This window comes from Rhododendron vialii, chromosome 4a (assembly GCF_030253575.1).
Source record: "Rhododendron vialii isolate Sample 1 chromosome 4a, ASM3025357v1".
NCBI classification, from domain to species: domain Eukaryota; kingdom Viridiplantae; phylum Streptophyta; class Magnoliopsida; order Ericales; family Ericaceae; genus Rhododendron; species Rhododendron vialii.
The window spans coordinates 33,579,248-33,600,654 of NC_080560.1; the positions used below are offsets into that span (position 1 = coordinate 33,579,248).

Here is a 21,407-nt window from a genome sequence, read left to right on the forward strand (position 1 = left end):
CATCAGAGCAAGACTGGAACGACAACAATTTGCCGTGCACAGCATGCTGTGCTGCACGGGGCTGTACAACATGCTCCTCCAGTCCTCTTAGGAAGTTCATGGTTTGTTTAGTTTCGTTTTTGAAAAAAAAATTCCAACTCAAAAAACACTCATTAGCCATATTTCCAATTATTACTTTCATTTCTCTTTCTACCCTCTAATCATTTTTCTCTTTTTTCTCTCTATCTTTTTTCACTCATTTTTTCAATCTCTAATCATTACCCTATTTCTCTTTCCATTCATTACTCAAAAAATCAAACTCAAAAATTTTTAAAAACCCATTCAAACACAGCATCATTGTTTTAAAAAAAAAAAGTGTATGTGGCAGCCTCCTATTGGCTAAAGGACCTCCATAAATCTTAACCATTGAAATGTCCTCCGTCTCATCCGACCGTTCAAAAAAATCCCCATTCCCGTTGCCCTTTCTCCTGTACATATGGGGGTGTACTGTTATTAATCAAACGTGAGGGGTAAAGTCGCACATGGACCAAACCATAGGGACCAAACCATAGGGACCAAACCATGAGGGGTCAAACTGAATTTTTTCCCTTTATATATTTTCCTTTTCTCTTTCTTTGTCTCTCAAATTTGATTCATTAGATTCGAATCTATGTTCTTCCTTCTCCCACTCCCGATTCTCGTAAAACCAGTTTGCGTCATGGATCTCTTAACCAAATAAATTCTCTCTCTCTCTCTCTCTCACACATAACGGCGGAGTCTGGACCGCGCGCTCTCTCTCTCTCTCTCTCTCTCTCTCTGTCTAGGGTTCCTAGTTGTTGCTCTGCAGCCCTGCTCGCTCCCCCACAGTCTAACATATAGATACACACATACTTATATGTTCCCCCTAATTACTCGTTTCCAGCCCTAGTTAGCCTAAAAAAGAACAAGTTTTTTGTTTCTGTCTTTCTTTCTTTCTTGTTCTGATCTTATACGTGATACCACGCACGTTAAAGTCTTTGGGCAATTCGTCGTCGGTTGCTTTATTCATCAAGGTTCGAACTCCCATTCATTGCTTTCAAATTTTCAAATTTTTAGTAGTAATTTTATGTGCCATTTTTTTATTATTATTCGAATTGGTGTACTGCACTGTGGTTTTGTTCATTCGAATTAGTGTTATTGAGTTATATCCTCTAATACTTCTAATTTTTCGTGTGTCCAAACCAAACTGAGCCTTGTGTCCCAATCAATTGGGGTCGGCCTCATGAATCCTGTATTTCCATTGAGCTCTGTCCAGGCTACCTTCTCACTTATGGAGTCGACTGTATTGGAAAAATTGTTGGTATTCTACTTCGGTCGATTCGTTTGATTTTATGGTCACGTGGATTCCCATTAGACCATATCATCGAAACGGAGGGATAGTGCCGTCATATGATGAGTTTATATTTATTTATTGCTTTGTGTACCTTCGCATTCAGTTATAGATGAATAAAATATTCGGCGATGTTGGGTTATCGAGTGTAGTGTACTTACTGATATGATTATTTGTTGGTCAGATTAGGAAATAAATGTCACAGTTGCCAGCATGGTCGAGATTTCAAGAATAAAGAGGCTAGCAAAGCACTTGCAAATATTGCTTTGCATATGTTGAATAGTTGCCAGCATGGACTTGAATGCCTCGCCTCAGCCAGAAGACGACGACGAGGCGTTTGAGTCACACTTTGATGAAAGCGCTGCACCAGAACATACTGAACATGTGGAGTCTGCAGTTGAAATTCTCCGCCGGGTACTTCACTTTCTCCTCTTATGTACTCTGTGCATTCCATAAGAGGGTCACATTTATTACTATAAGGGTTTACTCCTGAACTTCTCGTTGAGGTTCCTATCTTTGTGTTTGGTAAGGTACTCCTTTGCACGTGGCAGTTTAAGGTGTTTTAGGACATTCTATGAAATTTTGGAAAATAGAAAATTCATTGTGCTCTCATTGAATTTGAATGGTGTGTCCTTGTTCTTTTTCAGTTCTGTCGCATTTTGGAACAAATATAGTGTTATGTTTCTTGTTGTGTTTAAAATTGGTATTGGGGTTTGGAAATTTCAACTAACGTTTCTTGTTGCTGGATCTTTTTGTTTGTTTTTGTAATGAAAAGGTTATGGGTTGAAGTAAAAAAGTTATACGGAGTAGAAGAGAAGTTGGGGTTCTAGATGTAAAAGACTAAAATAGAAATGTTTTAAAAAGGGCAATTGGAAGTTTGGAGGAAATTGATGCTAAAGGCCTGGATACATGTTTTGATTAGTTAAAAGGTCTTTGAAGTGGTTAATTAAGATACTAGTCAATAATTTCTTGAGTTCCTTTCAAGCCAAATAGTCGGAAGGACTGCACTCTGCAAAAGCATCCACACTTCTTCATTGGTTCTGAAGTCTTCGAACGCAATGTGCAACAAGTGCTCGCAAACAGAAGGATTACCCAATCACCCTAGCCACTTGAAAAACTCTCCACAGTGAAGATAATCTCAGTGTTCAAAAAATCAGTCGCCTAGGCACTAGGGAGTACCCTGCCACCGTGCCTAGGGGCCTAGGCGTTTGTCTAGGTGCCGGCTGCCGGGCCGATTAATTGGCCGCTAGGCAGGATTAATCGGCAACTATTCAGCTAGGTGGGCTAGGTGGCTAGGCAGATTCAGCGGGATTACGCGGCAATGCGGGGCTAGGCAGACGATTACGCAGGTAGGTGATGTGATTTTAAAAAATTAAGGGCTTCAGTGTTGTGGTAATAATATAAGGGGCTATGGTGTAGTTTTACGATGTTATATATACATTTCCACTCTACCCAGTTCTCTAACATGATCGAAAATTGGGAGGGGGAAGGCAAATATTTAAAAAAAATAAAAAATGCAAAATCCACCTACTATCTAGGCGCCGATTAAAAGGCGATTAATCGCTAGGCGCTGGGCGGTGCCTGGCCGTCCAACTATCACCTAGCGACTTTTAGAACCTTGGATAATCCTCAAAACCCAAACCAAAGTTACCAAACAAAGCCTTTGTGTTTTGTTGAAGGTTATTATACTTCAAGGGGATGAGTTGTTGGCAGAGACTTACTGTAGACATGAGTCACGTGACTATGGAGAGGACAATCTTCTTGTCCGGTAGGTGGTCTTTCTCCATTATGTGACGTCACCAGAGATGGAAGCAATTCTCTGGAGACGCTTACAAGTTTGATGGCGACTTCCCGCTATGAGAGCAACACTGGGGCGATCTAAACTTAAAGCAATCACCCAATTTTGCCGACATTCTTTAGCCAGACACATCTAAACATCAGTGTGGAATTCTTTGCCTGATATGAATGTGTTTTAGACTTGAGCATGAGTTTGATGGAGAGGACTATTAGCGGAGGAGACAGCTATAGATGGGTAAAACTATCATATTATTTGGTGCATGTAATCGTTAAAATTACATCGGTGGCATTCTCACCACCCAGGAATGATGTTGCACCCAAGAGCGAGAAGCATCCTACCCTAGATTCCAATGCCTAATTTTTGTTTCGTCCTGGTTAGTTGACTCCATTTCAGTCTTCTTCGCAATTGTCTTTTTACATCCTCCAAAGTCCTGAGTTGGCAGTTTTGGGTCCCAGTCAGCCAAGTCAGTTGGTTCTTGAAGTGAGACTTGAGTAGAGTTGCTGGCTTGCTGCATGGTACACTATTGTAGACCAATATGGGGTTGAAATATGAAAAGAGCATCTTTATTCTTTACACCATCCACCGCCCTTGTTCTTGATTGCTGCCCAGGAGGGCACTCTGGAGCAACATGTGAACGCGCTCCTAACGGTTTAGTATATCTAAGCCCTTAGACCTAGCTTAGCGCCCGTAGGGAGTTCCTATTACAGAAGGGGATGGAAATGTAACCAACGTTGATTGGAAAAAGCTTACACCATCTCTGTTGGGTCTGACCCAGGAATTGAGCTCGACTTTGATATAATATCACCAACCTAAGTCCTCCAAGTGGGTATGTGGTGCAGCAACAGCGCGAATCCTGCAACCTGATTGCTGCAAGCCTGCTACAATAATCTAGAGAATTCAACAATGATAACAAGAATTGTTGAAGTGGGAACAAATTATGTTGGGGTTGTAGGGTTTTCTGCAGAAGTATTACTATTATACTATTTGACAGATGGAATAATACATGACACTGAAACCAGCCTTTTGGAGTCATATTTGCAGCTTATCGGTCCTACAAAGAGAAAAGGCAATGTTGATCCTTTTTGAGCAGCTTATAAATCCACTTGACTTGCTACATTGCCTTGTGACTTGTTACTCATTAGAGTAAAACTCACCATAACTGTACAACTGGGAATTGGCTGCTGTGATGAGCCCAGCTGCTTCCCCACAATTTATTGCTCATGCATTGGTATGTTGTCCAAGGGAGATGAGGTTCTCCTACTTGATAATGTTACTTGGCTTCAACGGTAATGGGCTCTTCGCTTGTGGGGGTTAAGCCTGCGTACATCCAACCCTTTCCTAGACCCTCAGTAATGGGAGCCTCATGCAATGGGTAGCCCTTCTTTTATTGACCTTAGGTGGTTTCATATTTCATCATTTTTAAGATAGTCCTGGTATTGACCGCCCATGTCAATAAGATAACAACAAGGCCAACATGATAGGATTCCCCTCAGTTTGTACACATTTGAATGCACTTTCACGTACTCTTGTACCCTTTTCCCAAACACACGTTTTCAACTTCATTGACAACTAGTGGGCTGTTTCTAGCATTTTCCTTATAAGTATGATTGAAGCAAGATCCCCCTTGCCCTTTTGAATAATGTATGGTCATTTGTGGTTCTATCAGTTATTTCCTATTGGTAGTTGGACAATTGAATTCTCTTTACCTACTTTCTTTTCTGCTTATCTATCTGGCTATTGGACGCACATCAAGGTACTTCTATCTCTATATTGACCTTGTCACTTGAACTTTTGACATCGAAGAGGAATAGGTGCCATTTTGAATTTAAACATCTCAATCAGCCGGTGTGGTCTGTGATTGTTGATTTCTTAGCTTCTTGAATTAGGAACGGGAAGAAAGACGTCAACGGCTGAAAAGAGAACGCCCAGATGACAGACCGACACATGCATCTCAGCCACCTATCCATGATCAGTTGTATCAGAAAAACCATAGAACATATGATAAAAGCAAGCTCCCCCCTGGTAAGTTCTGGCTGCTTGCTGTGGCCTCGTTCCGTGGACTTTGATTTCATGTTAAAGATAGTTGAATTCTGCTCATTAGTGTCATGATTTTGATTTCTAGGACTTTAGTTATTGGAACTGGTGAACATTAATTGCTGAAAACAGAACACGGTTTTGAAGTATGGTGGCTTTTTGATTCATGCACATGTAATGTTCTTTTATACCAAGTTATGATCTGAAATAAGTTTTAAGATGTAGCATGTGCTTTATTTGGATCCAGCTTTGGGAGGGGGCTTTTGTATTTGGTGCATTGCTTATAGTCAGGATTCGTGCATTACAATTCTTCTTGACATTGAACTTTTGGTCACTGTATCAACCACTTGATGTGCATTCCTCAGAACACTCTGCTTTACTAGAGACTACTTCTGATTTCCTTAACTGGGGATATTACATTGTATACACCAATGTCACATTGGTGTACACTATTAGTCATTCTGTCCATATAAGTGATCATGAAAAACTCTTGAGAATGTGGAATTTGGGAACAAGATAGCTGTTTTGTATTCTCCCATAGTTTACCTTTTACATTGCGAAAAGGATATTTCTTCTTTTCAAATTTTGAGAAGCATATAACAAAAGGGTGACTGTGCATGATGAACTTGTCGTGAAATGGATGTAGTTTGTTTGCTTCTTGTGAATAATAATTGCAAATTGTGTTCCAAAATAAATGGACAAGTCATGCATTTCAATGGTGCTAACCTTCACACTATCTATTGGTTGAGAGAAAAGCACTCTTGCTCCTATTAGTCCTATAACATTATTGCTCTGTATGCTAATGAGGGGTATGAGTTGACTGAACTATTTTCTGACACCTTTAGAGCTGGGTTGAGGAAAAATTTTGCCTTGGTCTTTTTGGTCTTTTATTAATTTTTGTCAGTTTCGGGTGGAATTTTTTGATTAATTATTCATCTTGACGATCGGAATCTAAAAGGTAAAAAATTATGACCACAAGTAGAAAAAAATTCACTAAAGACGAAGGAAGTTTGAATAAAACAGTTTCATCGTCTTTTTCTTCTTATCTAAACTTTTTTCAACTTCAGTCTGTTCTTTTACATTTTTCCTATTCCTCTGCTCGAGCAAATTTTTTATCCCAATAATGTAGAGGACAAAACTGAAAAAGTTCACTGCACAGCTATAATACCAACTGTCTTTCAGAATAGGGATAGTCTATGAACAGAACATCACACACAACACTTTGCACAACATGTTGTGTTGTCATCAGTTCATTGGTTGTTGTAAAGTAACATTACATGCAATAAATTAGGAAATAATAACACAAGCATGTTGTGCACATTGTTGTGTCAGTAGCAAACCTCTTAAGAACAATTACTTCAGGCTTTGTTCGGTTCACCGTTTAGTTTTAGTTTAGTTTTCAATCATTACCTATTTCTTTCTCCAATCATTACCCTATTTTTCCAATTATTACTCTCATCTCTCTCTATCTCTCTCCAATCATTACCCCTATCTTCAATCATTACTCTATTTCTCTCTCCACCTACTACCAAAACTAAACTAAACTAAACTAAACTCCCAACCAAACACAACCTTCCTCTGTCCCACTTTAAATGTCCCCTACGGGCTACGGGTATTCGTGCATTTTCATACCCCCCAAAATTTATATTTCTATATATTATTTTTTTACACCAAATTAAAGTACGCATTGAATACTTTGATTTGGTGTAAAAAATAAAAAACTATGAAATATTTTTTTTGGGTTTCAAAATGCACGAATCTCCGTAGGGGACATTTAAAGTGGGACGGAGGGAGATCAAGTACTGGATTGGTGGAAGTAAATGATACTGCAACAGAGAGAATGACACAAAACCGACATAAGTCTTCTGTTGCAAGTTTGCAACTGTATTGAGATTGTGTGGAACTGAAGTGTGTGACGGTAATTGTCGTATTTGTTTGGTTGACTAATTGTTATCCAATTGCAACATGTGCTCAACTTTAAGTCACTATTCATTGGGAATATCTGTTGATGAAGCTGAATTATGAATCTAAAAGATCAAGTTTAATCCAACCATTTCCCTTTTGGGAATTTAACTAAAAGATAACTTTTGGAACTGCATGTCCTAGGAGTGGTGCCCCTACTGTATACACAATATGCTGACTTCTGAGGATTTCATGTGATGAAGGCAGGGAATATAGCTACTCTCCCTCTCTTTCTTGTCGTCTGGAATTTATCTTGTTTAGAAATATAAAGTGCTGTAGGCATATGACTTTGTCTCTTGTTATTTTTGGGAAGTAAACTGCTCGAAAACATGCAAGTTTGAAGTTTAATATTTTGTATCTTTAGTTTCTAGATTTAAAATTGCTCGTCATTCAATTGATTACCAATTTTTCCATTGTTTACTTTTTTCATTCTTCATTTTACAGGTTGGTTGGATTGTCCTGCATCTGGTCAGGAAATAAATTGTATTATTCCTTCTAAAGTTCCTCTTTGTGAATCCTTCAATGCCTATGTACCTCCTGGTAAAAGATACTCTTCCAAGCAAGTGGTTCATCAACAAAGGGTTTTAGGGAGAAGAGTATGTACGCTACACTTCCGTCTTGTTTCTATTTTCATTGAAATTCTTTTACCTTGGGACTTCTTAACGAGGGAAGTGCTCCCTCATTACATGTTTAATGAGTTATAGTACTTCCATTAAGAGAAGGTTTAGTGCACGTTTACTTTAACATTGGTTGCCACTTGCCACCACTCACCAGCCCCCTACGAATACTGACATGCCTAAGAGGTTGCCGCACAGCGGGTTATGTGAGACTCCCCAAATATATTAGCATCCCACGAGTTTTATGAGTTTTTCAGTGGGGGATATGTTGGGACAGGCGTGTCTCATGTAAGTCATGTATAGTGATAGTCCATTCACATTATCAAAGTATTATGTTTGAAAATTAGAGGGGTAATTAAGTAGAATTAGTACCTCTTTTCATTAATTTTGGTTGTTTGTGGATAGAATATTCCTACCAATAACAAATAACATCGCGTATATTGGTTTGTCCTATCCCCTGTTTGTACTGATGCCCAAACCTTTGCTTCTTAGCTTGCCACAGTGTTAGCGCACTAGACATATGCACCAGTACTTGAAAATATAAAAGGTACAGGAGTAAAGTCCTTAAGAAGATCACGGTTTTGGATCTCCATTAACACTTCAACATATGTGTGAAAGAATCTCTAGTATGCGGTCGGTTAAGAAATGAGGCTTGTTTTGGAAATTTGGATCAACAAAGACACTGCTGGTCTACATAGGCAAAACATGAAGTTCAAAACCATGTCTCCCGTGGCCACATTCGTGCTTCTAGTTTGCGACTATATTTGCTAACTAGAAGTGTGCATTGACACTCCAAACAATAAGGCTAGAGGATTAAAGAGCATAACAAGATTGTAGTTATGGCAATGTCTCCTTTAACACTCCAAGATATATGTGAAAGAATTCAGTCTTGCATCTCTATTCTAAGGTCGGTCAAGAAGTAGGTTGTGTGTTGGAACTTGGAGCAACAAAGAACCAATTGGTGTACATAAGGTAAAACATGGTGTTTAAAGGGAAGCTAAATGAATGATCCATGAGGAGCTGGTACATGTCTTGTAGCTCCCTGCATTGTTGAATCTGGATTACCATACAAGATCCATGAAAATCTTGAAGGCCTATCATGGTATTTGGTAAAGCGCACAGAACACAGATTGACTTATTGTTTACCGTACAATGGGAAACATCTTTCTTGCCAATTTTGCATCGAGAATGTTTGCTTTTGTTGCTTAATGGGACGTTAAACATTGAATGTTTGCTTTTGTTGCTTAATGGGACGTTAAACATTTAAAAGTTTCATCACTGGTGTTTCCAGCTTGGTTTAGTGATCGATCTTACAAATACTAGCCGTTACTATCAAGCATCAGACTGGAAGAAAGAAGGTATCAAGCATGTTAAGGTGGGAGTTGAATTCTGGTGGTTTAATCCTTTTGTGACATGGCAATTGAATTTTTCTGGCCCTTATTGAAATTTTTTTTTTGTGTGTATAAAGATTCAATGCAGGGGGCGTGATTCCGTACCTGAGAATGAGGCTGTAAATTGTTTTGTCTATGAGGTTAGTTTTTTGTTAAACGTGTCTTTAATAAGTACATGGTTTGTGCATTGCTTCTGCTGCATTTCTGTAGAAGTTTGCCTTTTGTGACCCTTGATAATACTAATACAAGCAGCATACTAAAGATTCTACGAGTTCTGAACTTGGTATATTCTTAAGCTTGAGGGAAAATACGGATTAGGGTTCTTATTCTGCATGCATAATTTAGTGTTTCTGTTATTTTATAGTGTTTCTAAGGGTAGTTTTGTCACAGAGTTAATTAAGGCTTTTCTATTTATCCTAGGTAGTTTTGTATTCATCGTAACTCTTTTGATTCTGGAATAACCATCACGTTGGTTCTCTTTGCACTCTATCATGGTATTAGAGCTCAAGTTGTAAGAGGTCTTGGGTCAAGTCTCTCTGTTTGCATTTGTTCCCCTTGTGCATTCTGCTTCTCCCCTTCGCATTCTGTTTTGCTCTATCTATGAAAATGTGCATCTCCACATGCAAGACGGGGTTGGAAGCGAGGGAGGATGTTGAATAGGTTGATATATATTGTCGGGCCCATTTCCTAACAGCTTAAGCTTTTGGGACTATTGGTAACTTAACACGGTATCAGAGCCACCTTATGCATAAACCGCTGCTGCCGGAAGTATTTCTCAATCGTCTTCTATGTATCTTCTCGTCTTTCGATCTCTTCTGTCTTTGTTCATCTAAACGTAAAGAAACCCTTGTCACCTTATCGAACTGTTGAAACTGTTCAAATAAGGGAGAAGGAGGAGCTCCACCAGCGGGAGGAACTGCAAGAGCTGCTGAAGGGTGAGAGACATGTGGTGAAGGCCGAGAAGATGAAGGTGCAGTTGAACGAGAAGGATTATGCCCGCTCATCATCAAAAGTTTAGGACATGCATGCTAACAATGTCCCTTCTGACGGCAAAAATTACACTCATCCATGGCAACCTGAGGCTTGGGCGTACCTCTAACCTGTATTAGATGTGAAGCTAGAGTAGGTAGGAGAGGTGCCAAATGCTGAGTAGGTGGAGCAGCTAAAGTGGCAAAGATAGACTGAGCTGGAGAGGGAATATAAGACACTTTGAACCTAGTTTCTTCTGCGATATCTCACGAACTACACCATTCACTGTAGGTAAGGGAGATCAATGCAAGATGGCCCCACGAAGGGACTCAAATTCACCCCGAAGAGCCATGAGAAATTGTCCAAGTCGGTTTTTCTCATGGTACAAATAACTATCAAGTGATTGCAATGAGGGTTCCATAATATAGCCAACTGATCCCAATAATTGGTCATCTGATTGTAGAATTCCTGAATTGATTAGTCATCTGATTCTGGCGCTACGAATAGACATCTCAAGCTCATATTGTTTAGCAAAGTTCGACTCAAGATACATAGGTTTCAAATAATCCCACACTTTCGTTGATGCGTCATATTTCGAAAAATTCATACCAATACTTGGTTCAACGTAGTTGTGAAGCCAAGTAAGTATCTGTGCATTTTCAATGTTCCATTTGCTAAGTTCAGTAGCATACCCTTCGGATTTTGGATCAGATTGGGGGTTGTACTTAACCATCTACGTGTCCCCATACTCCCTTACTCACAATAAATTTTTTCATCACATATGCCCAATAAGAATAGTTATTACCAGTTAAACATGCGCTGATCGCTTGAGTTTTATCGTCAACCATGGTGATTAACTCACAGCCAGTTATGGAAACAGAATTGATAAGACCAAAGGAACCTCTACAGATTTCTGTGAGTGCCGAATAGAGCTTTAACAGTGCAGAATACCAAAAAAAATCTGAAGCCGAAATACTTCGAAAGTGCTGAGCTATTCTGACCCAGTCCAAACAAGTGCAACATGTGCGAAATATATCGACATAGATAGTGTTTACTGCTTGATTAGAGATTCATCAGAGAACTAGGGAACAAAACAGAGGCACAAACCCATCAAACAATACTGAATGCAATAGATGGAGTCTGAAATACCTCTAAAGTTCGAAACCAGTCGATTTCAACTTCAATCAGAAGAGACCCAGTCAGTTTTGGATTCAATTGAGAGAGCCCAGTCAATTTTGAGTTCAAGCTGAGGTCTTCGGTGGCCGGAAAACAAGTGGTGGTGGTCGGTGATGGTCGTTGGTGGTCGGCGGTGGTCGCCGGAGGTCAGGAGATGGTTGGCAGTGGTCATCGGTATGTTGCTACGGTGCTGCGTTGCAACTGGGTCTTCAAACGAACTAGCGCATTCTGGGCTAGTACCATGTTAAGTTACTAGTAGTCCCAAAAGCTTAAGCTCTTAGGAAATGGGCCCAACAATGTATATCAAGCTATTTGTCACCCTCCCTCACGTGCAACCCCGTCTTGCACGTGGAGAAGTAAATATTCATACATAATGCGAAAGAATGCAAAGGGGAGAAACATAGTGCAAAAGGGGAACAAATGCAAATAGAGACTTGAACCCAAGATCTCTTGCAATCTGAGCTCTGATACCACGAGAGCTTTGCAAAGGGAGAAGAAACATTTTATTATGTACAAGAGATTAAATAGATAAATGCTGGAAAACCCTAATTAATAAAATGACTAAACTACCCTTGATAGCAATATAAAATAACAGAAACCAAAACCCTATATACTACGTTCACACCACCTCCTCCTCGTTTATTATTACTAGAAGAGGTAACACAAGCGATGTGCGTGCGAATACTCTTATTTATTTGACAAATAAATACATTATAAATGCATAAACAAAAACCAAGACCAAAACTTCAAATAGTGTGCAAATTCAATTTTTATCCAACAGTGGAAAAAGTGCAGAGGCCAATAGCAAAACTTCAATAATAAACCAGGGAACCATTTGATTTTTAGCTTTTTACTTTTCATTGAGTGACTGTTGTTTACTTCGTTTTTCTTGGCAACCAACACAACATGAGGATAAAGATCAGACCACTGGGTACCACCAGGTAAATGAAATCGTTCATACTGCATCGACCAGCCATGTTGCATAGAAAAAACTGCAATAATGACTAACAGAAAAGACATCATAAAGGACATGCTCATCATAGTTGGAACGAAGGGAAAACATTTATCATGATCCGAAAATAAAATAGTCGATTTGGCATGTATACACATGTTTTTATAGATGCATAGATCTAAGAGAAAACCAAAGACCCCATTAGCACAAAAAGAGGATAAGAAAAATAGGAGCAAACACAATAGTGATTTGAAGTCATAACTTTCTTGTGAGTTGTCATGGAGACTGAGAGAGATTCAGGTTGCAAAGATCAAAGTGCTGGGCTCGCTTCATTTTTCTAATTGGAAAAAGTACGAACATGATGCTAAGTGTGGTCTTACACTTCATGAATTCAAATTAGTGGACCTTTTGCAATTGGGAGAGAAGTTTGAAGGGGTAATTGCATCAGTACAAGCACATGGAAACTCTCTCCATTCCACGCCGGATGTGGGAAGTTAAAAGCTGATGCAGTTATATCTATGTTTGATTGCAGAGGCCTAACATTAAAACAGTGTTGAGCAGTTTTCAGACTGTAGATTTCACAAGTAAAATGCTTATTGGTTTTGTGCTTTCGGTTAAATTGGGCTCAAAGCTTATGGTTGGTCAGTATATTTTCGGTTCAAGGTAATCTGGACAGCTGAAAAGAGTACACAACCTCAAAAAATGTGGACACCTTAAAGGGCTCTCCCTTTGTATATTAAAATGTCATAAATATATCTTAGTAGTGTGATTTAATGGTAATAGAGGGCCTTGCGTATTGTATCATGGATGTGTAAAGTTAGAAACTTGAGCTATGTGCTATATCGTGAAACTTGCTTTTGATGTTGATATGCATTTGCATTTTTATCAGGTTTTGCAATTTCTCTTCTCTCAAAAGCAGTCAAAGAGGTATATACTTGTTCACTGCACTCATGGGCATAACCGAACAGGTTATATGATCGTTCATTATCTGATGCGCACACTATCCATATCTGTCACACAGGTTAGTTTTTTTCTCTTCATTTGGTGTTGCTTCGCTTGTTGCTTGATTGAATATAAGAATTTTTGTATTTTGGAATTTTTTGGCATGCAGGCAATTAAGTTATTTGCTGATGTACGCCCTCCTGGAATCTACAAACCAGACTATATTGATGCCTTGTATAACTTCTATCATGAAAGAAAGCCCGAAATGGTTGTCTGCCCTCCAACTCCAGAGTGGAAAAGACCTTCAGATCTAGATCTTAATGGTGATGTGGTGCCAGATGATGATGATGATGGAGGCTCTGCTGCTCCTTTGCTTGTAAGAATTTTTTGGAAGCTTTATTTTGCGTTTTGTCCTAATTTCGTTTCACACATTCTTTGGCAATTAGTATAGCTAAGGTGATGAAAATGCAGCCCTGTATAAAAAGTGTCCTTTTTATGCGTGTTACATTGCAGAAGCCTTGATGTAATTGTTGAATAGGTTGATATACATCGTTGGGCCAATTTCCTAACAACTTAAGCTTTTGGAATAACTGGTAACGTAATATGCTATCGGAGCTGAGTATGGGAGAGGTTTAGGGTTCAAGTCATTCCGTTTGCATTTGTTCCTCATTTGTATTTTGCTTCTTCCCTTTCATGTTCTTTTTTGTTCTATCTATGAATGTTGCCTCCCCACGTGCAAGACAAGATCCCATGTGAGGGAGGGTGTTGAATAGTTTAATACACATTGTGAGGAATATTGGTCCATTTCCCAACAATATGAGCTTTTGGGATAATCGGTAGCGTAAGAGTAATTCCAAGGTAGGCTTTTGGATGTTTAGGACTCGGGTATAGTTTTCTAAATTTACTGGGATGTAGATAATTTTTGGTTACCATTGGAATTATCTATAATTTGCATAGGCACAGATCCGTAATCAATTAGGCATTCTTTTATAAAAATATGATGAATTGGTGGATCTTGTTATCATCTACTTTGACCCTTGTGCCAGTGTTTGCCCCTCTTCTTCTCCTCTTCCTCTTCAATTGGTGGGGGATAACCTTGGTAAATTTGTAGAAGTGTACATTGTATAGATACTTGCGTGGGTATTAAAAAGGCCTCTGCCACAATGCATGTTCCTAAGCAACTCTATCATACCACTAATGGACTCCTGTCTCCAAGCCAACCAACCTCTGGGCTTTCCGCTACTGAATAAACGAGGTTGCCTCCCGGTGCCTTTCGTCCCAAGGAGCAAACTTCCAATGAGCTGCCAGGTGCCTCAATTTCCAAGGGCAATCTCCTAACAAGCCACTGGGTACCTTACCTCTAAGGATATCTTATCCCATAGGCCTTGTCTACCTCCTTGAGAGGCACCTCCTATGGAGTTATATGAGTTCGAAGAGCTTGGAGGGCTTGGGTACCTCGCTCCTATGGAGTTAACTGGAGCCACTCCTATTGAAGCGATTCTAACACCACCTTAGGCCGGGAGCAGGGTTTGGGTGCCTCGCTCGGGACCAGAGCAGGCATGTGGTTTGGAGGCTAAAGTTTTGTCAAGAAGGTTGAGCCCGCCGATCAATACGGCTGACATCTTGAAGTAGGAAAATTATTCAGTAGTCCCGGACTACCACGTCATCATGCTGAAGTGGTAGTCGAACCCAATCACAGCGTGACACACTAGTACTTGAGATTTGCCAATTCAGCCTAGCCGAGCTAACCAAGTTGATATTGACGGAAGCAAATGGCTGTTGAACACATTGACAGCCATCGATGATGATTTCTCTCTCCTTGATGTGGCTAAGTTCACATTTTGAATAGATTTCAATCTGATTTCTAAAAATCCATCTTTATTTTGCTCTCCTTTCTCCGTTTCTCCTGCCATGGATCTTTCTACTTTCACAGAGTTCAAGTGGCTGTCGCCGACTTGCCGGCCGTCTCATCGACCACCATCACAGTACAGCAGTACCCCACCTCCCGCTGCCCGGCTCTCTCTCTCTCTCATTTATAGAATTTTTCTTTAACTGGTTCAAAATATCTGAATTTACCCTAAAAAAAGAAAAAAAGAAATACCATAAATAAATTCCATTTGAGTGCATATTCCTGTTGAGCTTACGTACAATGCCCTGAAATCAAATCGAACAAAAAGGATCTCCGGCCATGGTTGAAGCCGTCAAAAAGATAAGAGATTGAAGTTTTTTTTTTTTGGATAAGTTTTAAGGGATTGAAGGTTGAATATCCATTCCATTTGGAGGTTGAATGTTTGGATTTGGAATATCCCATTTATGTGTTCTCTGAAGAATGTTGAGGGTGAGATAAAGAAAAAAACGAGGAGAAAGAATGAGTGGGTAGGATAAAGAACAATTTGAGGGTCTTCAAAAATTTTCAAGATCCCGCCCAATTTGGTATTGAGTGGTTTTCGTGGAACCCAAAATCTGTATTGATCAGTGGGTTTCTTGGAATGGAGTTAACAGACGTTAAGAACACGTGGCAAGAAAGCTTATGTCCCACTATTGTCCTTATCCGGCATGTTTCCATTGGCTTGGACTACCACTTCGGCATGATGACATGGTAGTCCGGGACTGCTGAATAATTTCCCCTTGAAGTAGCACGTATCATACCTACCAAGTACCGCCCAACAGCTTAGGGAGCTCAAGTCTTGCCCTATGGTTAGCAGAGGAGGTTCTATCACCTCAAACTACTACCTACTAAGCCAACAAGGAGAGGCCACATGTCCTCTCTCCTCTTACCCTCCTATATAAAAGAAGGCTAAGCACAAACAGAGTAATTGACTTCAACTCTGGTACATCAAACTCTGGCTGACACTCTCCACTGTTATCCCTCCCCTCTCTACGGCAGTCTTGAGCTCTCTCATTCTCTACTTCTGGTGCTCTAGAGCCATTGTAGTGTTCTTCGTATTCCAAGAGGGCCACCTTGGGTACACTTCCAATACTAGTATCCACCATTTGTAAAAGTGCTGAGGGATAAGTGAAAAGTGCTTAATATTTTGGCGTTATGATCCCATGAACTGCTTGGAAGATGCTTGGTGGGATCATAGTGCAAAAATATTTAGTAGGAAGAGCATGAATAGTAGGAGCAAATTGGATAGCTTTAAGAGTTTTATCTACAAACTTGATGGCTTCATAAAGGAAAGAAAAATGGCAAAGTCCACTTTGACCCCCTGTGGTTATCGCCATGTGCGGATATGAAAATTGACCACATAACCTACCTGTGGTTTTCAAAATGTGCGGATAGACCCCATGCCGTCATGTTTTCCATCTATATTAATGGACACAACATTAAAAGACCGATATACCCTCATCATGTCCCTTGATTCTTTTTTTTTTAAATCTAACCATACCATCCCCTGTACCAAAAATTGAATCCAAACCGTTGATATTGTAAATTTTGACGAGTACTATATTTATGCCAAAATTCAAGTCAATCAAAAAATGAAAAGCTCATGGTCGAATCGATTTTGTTATGAAATTAAAATTTCAAATTTGAATTTACTAAAAATTAGATCTTTGGGTTATTGATGCCTGATCAAGATGATTTTTTATAGAGATACTCTATTCTTTATCTAATACATTATGAAATATGAACGACTCAGATTACATTTTAGAGGTGTGTGAGATACATCTCCGTTAATATGGATGGAAAACATGATGGCAGAGGGTTATCCGCACATTTTCAAAACTACAGGTAGGTTATGTGGTCAGTTTTGAACCATAAGGGGGTATCCGCACATGGCGATAACCACAGGGGGTAAAAGTGAACTTTGCCCAAAGAAAAATTTACAAATTAGTAAATAGCACACAAAGTCCACCAATCAAGAGAAGTAAAAGACAAAACTAGGTGTCACATGTTGCGGTCCAAGGACTCCAATCTTTACACATTAAAACGGAAGGAATCAATCCCCTTTTAAACATTCCTGCCTTCTTTTCCAATAACCCCAAAGAAAATGCAAACTACACTCTTCTGAAGAACTTGAACCTTATAATCTTATAATTAAGACCGAAACCTCTGCAGTGTGTAGCATTCATGAGCATCTGAACACGAGAAAGGTTATAGCCAATCCTGCTATACCAATCAAAACAACTTCCACCCTAGGTGAAGGTTTTGGAGGCAATGCATGACCAAATGATCAAGTCTCTTGTCCTCCCTGCTACACATGAGTCACCCCTGTGGATGTAAATAGCTTATAGGTCTTCTATTTTGAGAATGCTAAGAGCATCTGAACACGAGGAAGGTAATACCCGATCCAGCTATACCAACCAAAACAACTTCCACCCTAGCGTAATGGTCTAGGAGGCAATGCGTCACCAAATGATCCAGTCTCTTGTCCTCCATCCAATGTATGAATTGCTCCTGTGGATGTAAAAAGCTTTTAGGTCTTCTATTTTATAGACAAGTCATCAGTGTTGTGTTTCTTACGAGTCATAGACCAAACAAATACTTCACTTTATGCGGCACAAACAAACCCCAAATTCTCTCCGTCTCTTCTTTTTGGGGGCCCAAATCATCTTATGAGGGCCAAACAAAGGGACATTAAGATCATCAATAAACTTCTCAAAAAAGGACTTGCAAGAAAGAAAACACTGGATGAATGAATAGTCCATAACCCATCACAACTACACCAGAAGAATGATTTGCACTTATGACAATATTTTTTCTCAGCCACGAGTAACCCTGAAGTTTTTATCTACTTTGTCTTTGGAGGTCTCAGATTTTTCCAGCTTGGTTTTCTTGGTAAATAATTCAGTTATCTCTTTCTAAATGATTCTTTCATTGTGTGCAGTTTCATTAGGGTAATATAAACATAGATTATCTATATTGAATTGATTGAAGACCTCAAGAGAATTCACCAGCTATCTGCTATTGACTTCGGGGAATTAAGGAGACATATTGGTTTTGTTTTTGAACAGCAAGGAGACACATTGTTCACAAAAATAAGAGTTGCAAAAATGGACGTTGGGCTGAATAATTGATAGCCTAGTGTATAAAGTTAAGAATTTGAATGCACCAGATGAGGTGAAGGTGGGGTTATATAGTGAAACGGAGTGGAACAACAACAGAAATTAGGAATTGGAGTGATGTGGTTCAGGTTGAATCTTCGAAGGACAAGGGGATGATTATAAAAGAGTTTGCCTGGCAGTTGACAAATTTATGGTAGCATGTGGGTTAGGAATATGTGGCCTTGTGCAGTAATGGTTTTTATTGTCATAGATAAACTGAATGCAAAATTGCATTCTTCTTGTTGCACAAATGCTATGCGATACTAAGGTGAGAAGCTGCTGATGTGTATGATATGAGGAGTTTTAAGAAGTTAGGGCACCATATGGTTAAGCCTGAAAACGTAGACTCTACTCAAAAGAACTATCCTGAATCCTTTCTCTGGGGTTGGCTATGTTCATCTATCTACTCTAGCTTGCTCTAGGTAAAGCCATATCTAGGATAAGTCAACAACTTGTCTGCATATGCACCATTTTTTGGCTCTTGTAGTGCCTTTATTCCAATAAGATCAAGGGTTAGTGGTATAGTTATTGTTCATTTTGCATTTAGTCAAGCCGTCTCGCGCACCTCTTATTTTGTATCAGTTGGAGTCACCTCTCAATTCCAACGTAGTTGTTAACATATTATGTTGTCCCTTATCCATCTGAAATCCTCTTTTTGGTGTGGTAAATACTTCCAGTTTTTTCTTAACTACCTCTTTTCAAGGTTTGAGTCATACTTGTTCTTTTTTGGTGTTCTAATTGGAACATTGTACCTTGTGTTACCTATGCCCACATTCTCTTGTTTGTCTTATCTCTTTCCATAGTAATGTTCCAACATGGTTAGAGCTCCTTTCACTTAAGTGTATATTTGGTTTATAATTTGGCAATGGTATGAAGCTTCATTTAGTTGGATTTAGACTATTTTGTTTCCGTATTGTTTACCTCCTTCCCTGTTTTTACTTCTTCCTTGTCTGGGGAGGGGTTCGGATATTGTGAAAATTCTAAGACAAACTATTGTGCTGTCTTATGTAAACTCATGCCTTTGAACTCTCTTCTTTTGGAGAGTGGTCTTCCTTCTCTTTCATTCCTGCACTATTTTTCGCTGTCCTGTTTTTTTTTACTATCATTATTATTAATTTTTTTTTTTTTTGGGGGGGGGGGGGGGGGGGGGGGGGGGGGGGGGGGGTGGGGGTTGGAATAGAAATTGCATTTTAGTTGAGATGTACAACATTGGCATACTTGTGCCATGCTATCTGTAATTGACTAATGGTTTGACATGCCTTATCTGGTCTTTTTCTGATTTAATACTGAATTTCAAAATTCCTGCCCTTTTCATGCTGTTGAGCTAGCATGTATCAAAAGTTTTGCAAAATGTCTATTGGAGGTATTAGTTTTTGTTGCAGTTTTAAGTTTTTAACATGTCTTTTACTCAGGAGAATCATGGGACAGAGACACTAATGTCAAATGATGACGTTCTGGGAGATAGTATACCCTTCAACCAGCAAGATACACTGAGGCAGTTCTGCTATCAAGCACTGAAGTTGGGTGCAGGGGTACGAATTTCAATGGCATATGTTCCATTATTTATGTCTGGGTTCATCCAGACCTCCTGATTGCGCTTTGCATTTATATACATATACATATAGGACAAAAGGGAACTGGTGTGGAAAACTTGTTCGGCAAACTATTTCCACCAACTTTTTTGAAAAGTCATATGAAAACTTCCCATTTCTTAGGGAACATTCGTAAGACATTTTCTGGTTATTTGATAAATGTTTTGCACCAAGTGGACAGAGTGGAGTGGCAGCAGATGTTTTGGAAAGAGTTATGAGGGTGGGGTTATGGACCTATGGCAGAAATGGAGAATGAGAATCTGTTTCGAAAACAAGTGTGAATTGTCACCATAATTATGAAAACAAAACAGTTTCTTCGGGTTTTTAAAAAGAAAAAGAAAAATAGGAAACAAAGATGTTATAAATGAGAGTTTCAAGACTTTGTACTGTTACTATTTCTTTTTTTGAAACAGGTACTGTTACTATTTCAAGGAACACAAAAATGATGAAAAATGGAAACAGTATGAAACAGATGCATGCAAGCTCTGCATACTACATTCGAATCAAAGTTATATTCTAGTTCTTTTTAATTGTGTAAAGATGAAATGCAAGTTTCTTGTCATGTGTGTGATACTTTTGTCTTTTTCTTTTTTTAGGTAAGAGGAAACTCGCAATTCCCAGGGTCGCACCCAGTTTCACTTAACAGGTTCAACTTGATCTTGTCTGTATCAGTAATGGTGATGGGGGATGAGTGTTTCATTTCATATTAGCTGTGGTTGTGTCGAAGTTCAGTAGTATATGATGATCTTTATTTCAATTGAACTTTCTTTAAGATACATCCTTGTCACGTGAAGTTCTGGTGGCTTTGACTGTTTTTCGACATTAGCAGTTTAATCTAGCCACTAAACGTCGTTAAAATAGTGTTGCCAGCTTGTGGCATCACTCTTGCTGTAAGTCATACTCACATACAACATGTATATAAAGATAAGAACTATTGGTCTTGTTTTTTCAGTTCATGGTTGTTTGTTACTGAATCTGAGGGGACAGTTATTCTGTTAACTGCATTTGGTTTCGTCAATAAATTTGAATTCCCCAATTTTCGTATTTCTATGTTAAATAGAGCTTCGCTTTGATTATGTGTGATGGTGCATCCGGTCTGATAAGTGATAAGCACCTTGTATTGATGATAGTGATACCATGCTACTGGAGCAAATAGTGGGGAAAATGTACTTTTCTCTAAAGTGTTATATGACATTCTCCGGCCGAGTATGGTCTCCTTAAAGTGGATTGGAATGTGTATATTTCATGTGCTTCAGGTAAATACTGCTGTAGATAGTTGTATCAGTTGTGGAAATCCACTCGGAAATTCCATGCCTTACATCACAGGTCTTAGCCTAGGAGTTCTCTGATCCTTGACATGTGCGTGCAATTTTCTCTTCCGATATACATGTCCTGGAATGTATACTTGAATGGGGATGCGTACTGGTGGATGTACATCATATTGTCTTCATCATTTTTTGCTTGTTGAGGCCAGTTAAAAGGCCGCTCAAGAACTTTGTGTGTTAGATAGCTCTAAAGTCCTATCATCCATTCACTCTGTGGGGCTCGAGGTGCTTTATGTCAAAGGTTTTCGCTTGGCT

The 21,407-nt window shown here is 39.2% G+C and overlaps 1 protein-coding gene across 1 annotated transcript in view; it reads left to right on the forward strand.

Moving 5' to 3' along the window:
• The first annotated feature begins 621 nt into the window (after positions 1–621).
• The window catches only part of LOC131324813 (uncharacterized), a 31,116-nt gene continuing 10,330 nt past the window's right edge, over positions 622–21,407 (forward strand). Inside the window, exons 1-10 of the mRNA XM_058356947.1 lie at positions 622–1,031; positions 1,533–1,762; positions 5,033–5,168; positions 7,587–7,738; positions 9,051–9,134; positions 9,228–9,290; positions 13,137–13,268; positions 13,359–13,565; positions 19,648–19,767; positions 20,424–20,473. Of these exons, the coding sequence (XP_058212930.1) occupies positions 1,640–1,762; positions 5,033–5,168; positions 7,587–7,738; positions 9,051–9,134; positions 9,228–9,290; positions 13,137–13,268; positions 13,359–13,565; positions 19,648–19,767; positions 20,424–20,473 (1,067 nt within the window). The 5' untranslated portion in view covers positions 622–1,031; positions 1,533–1,639. The remainder of the gene's footprint in view (positions 1,032–1,532; positions 1,763–5,032; positions 5,169–7,586; positions 7,739–9,050; positions 9,135–9,227; positions 9,291–13,136; positions 13,269–13,358; positions 13,566–19,647; positions 19,768–20,423; positions 20,474–21,407) is intronic.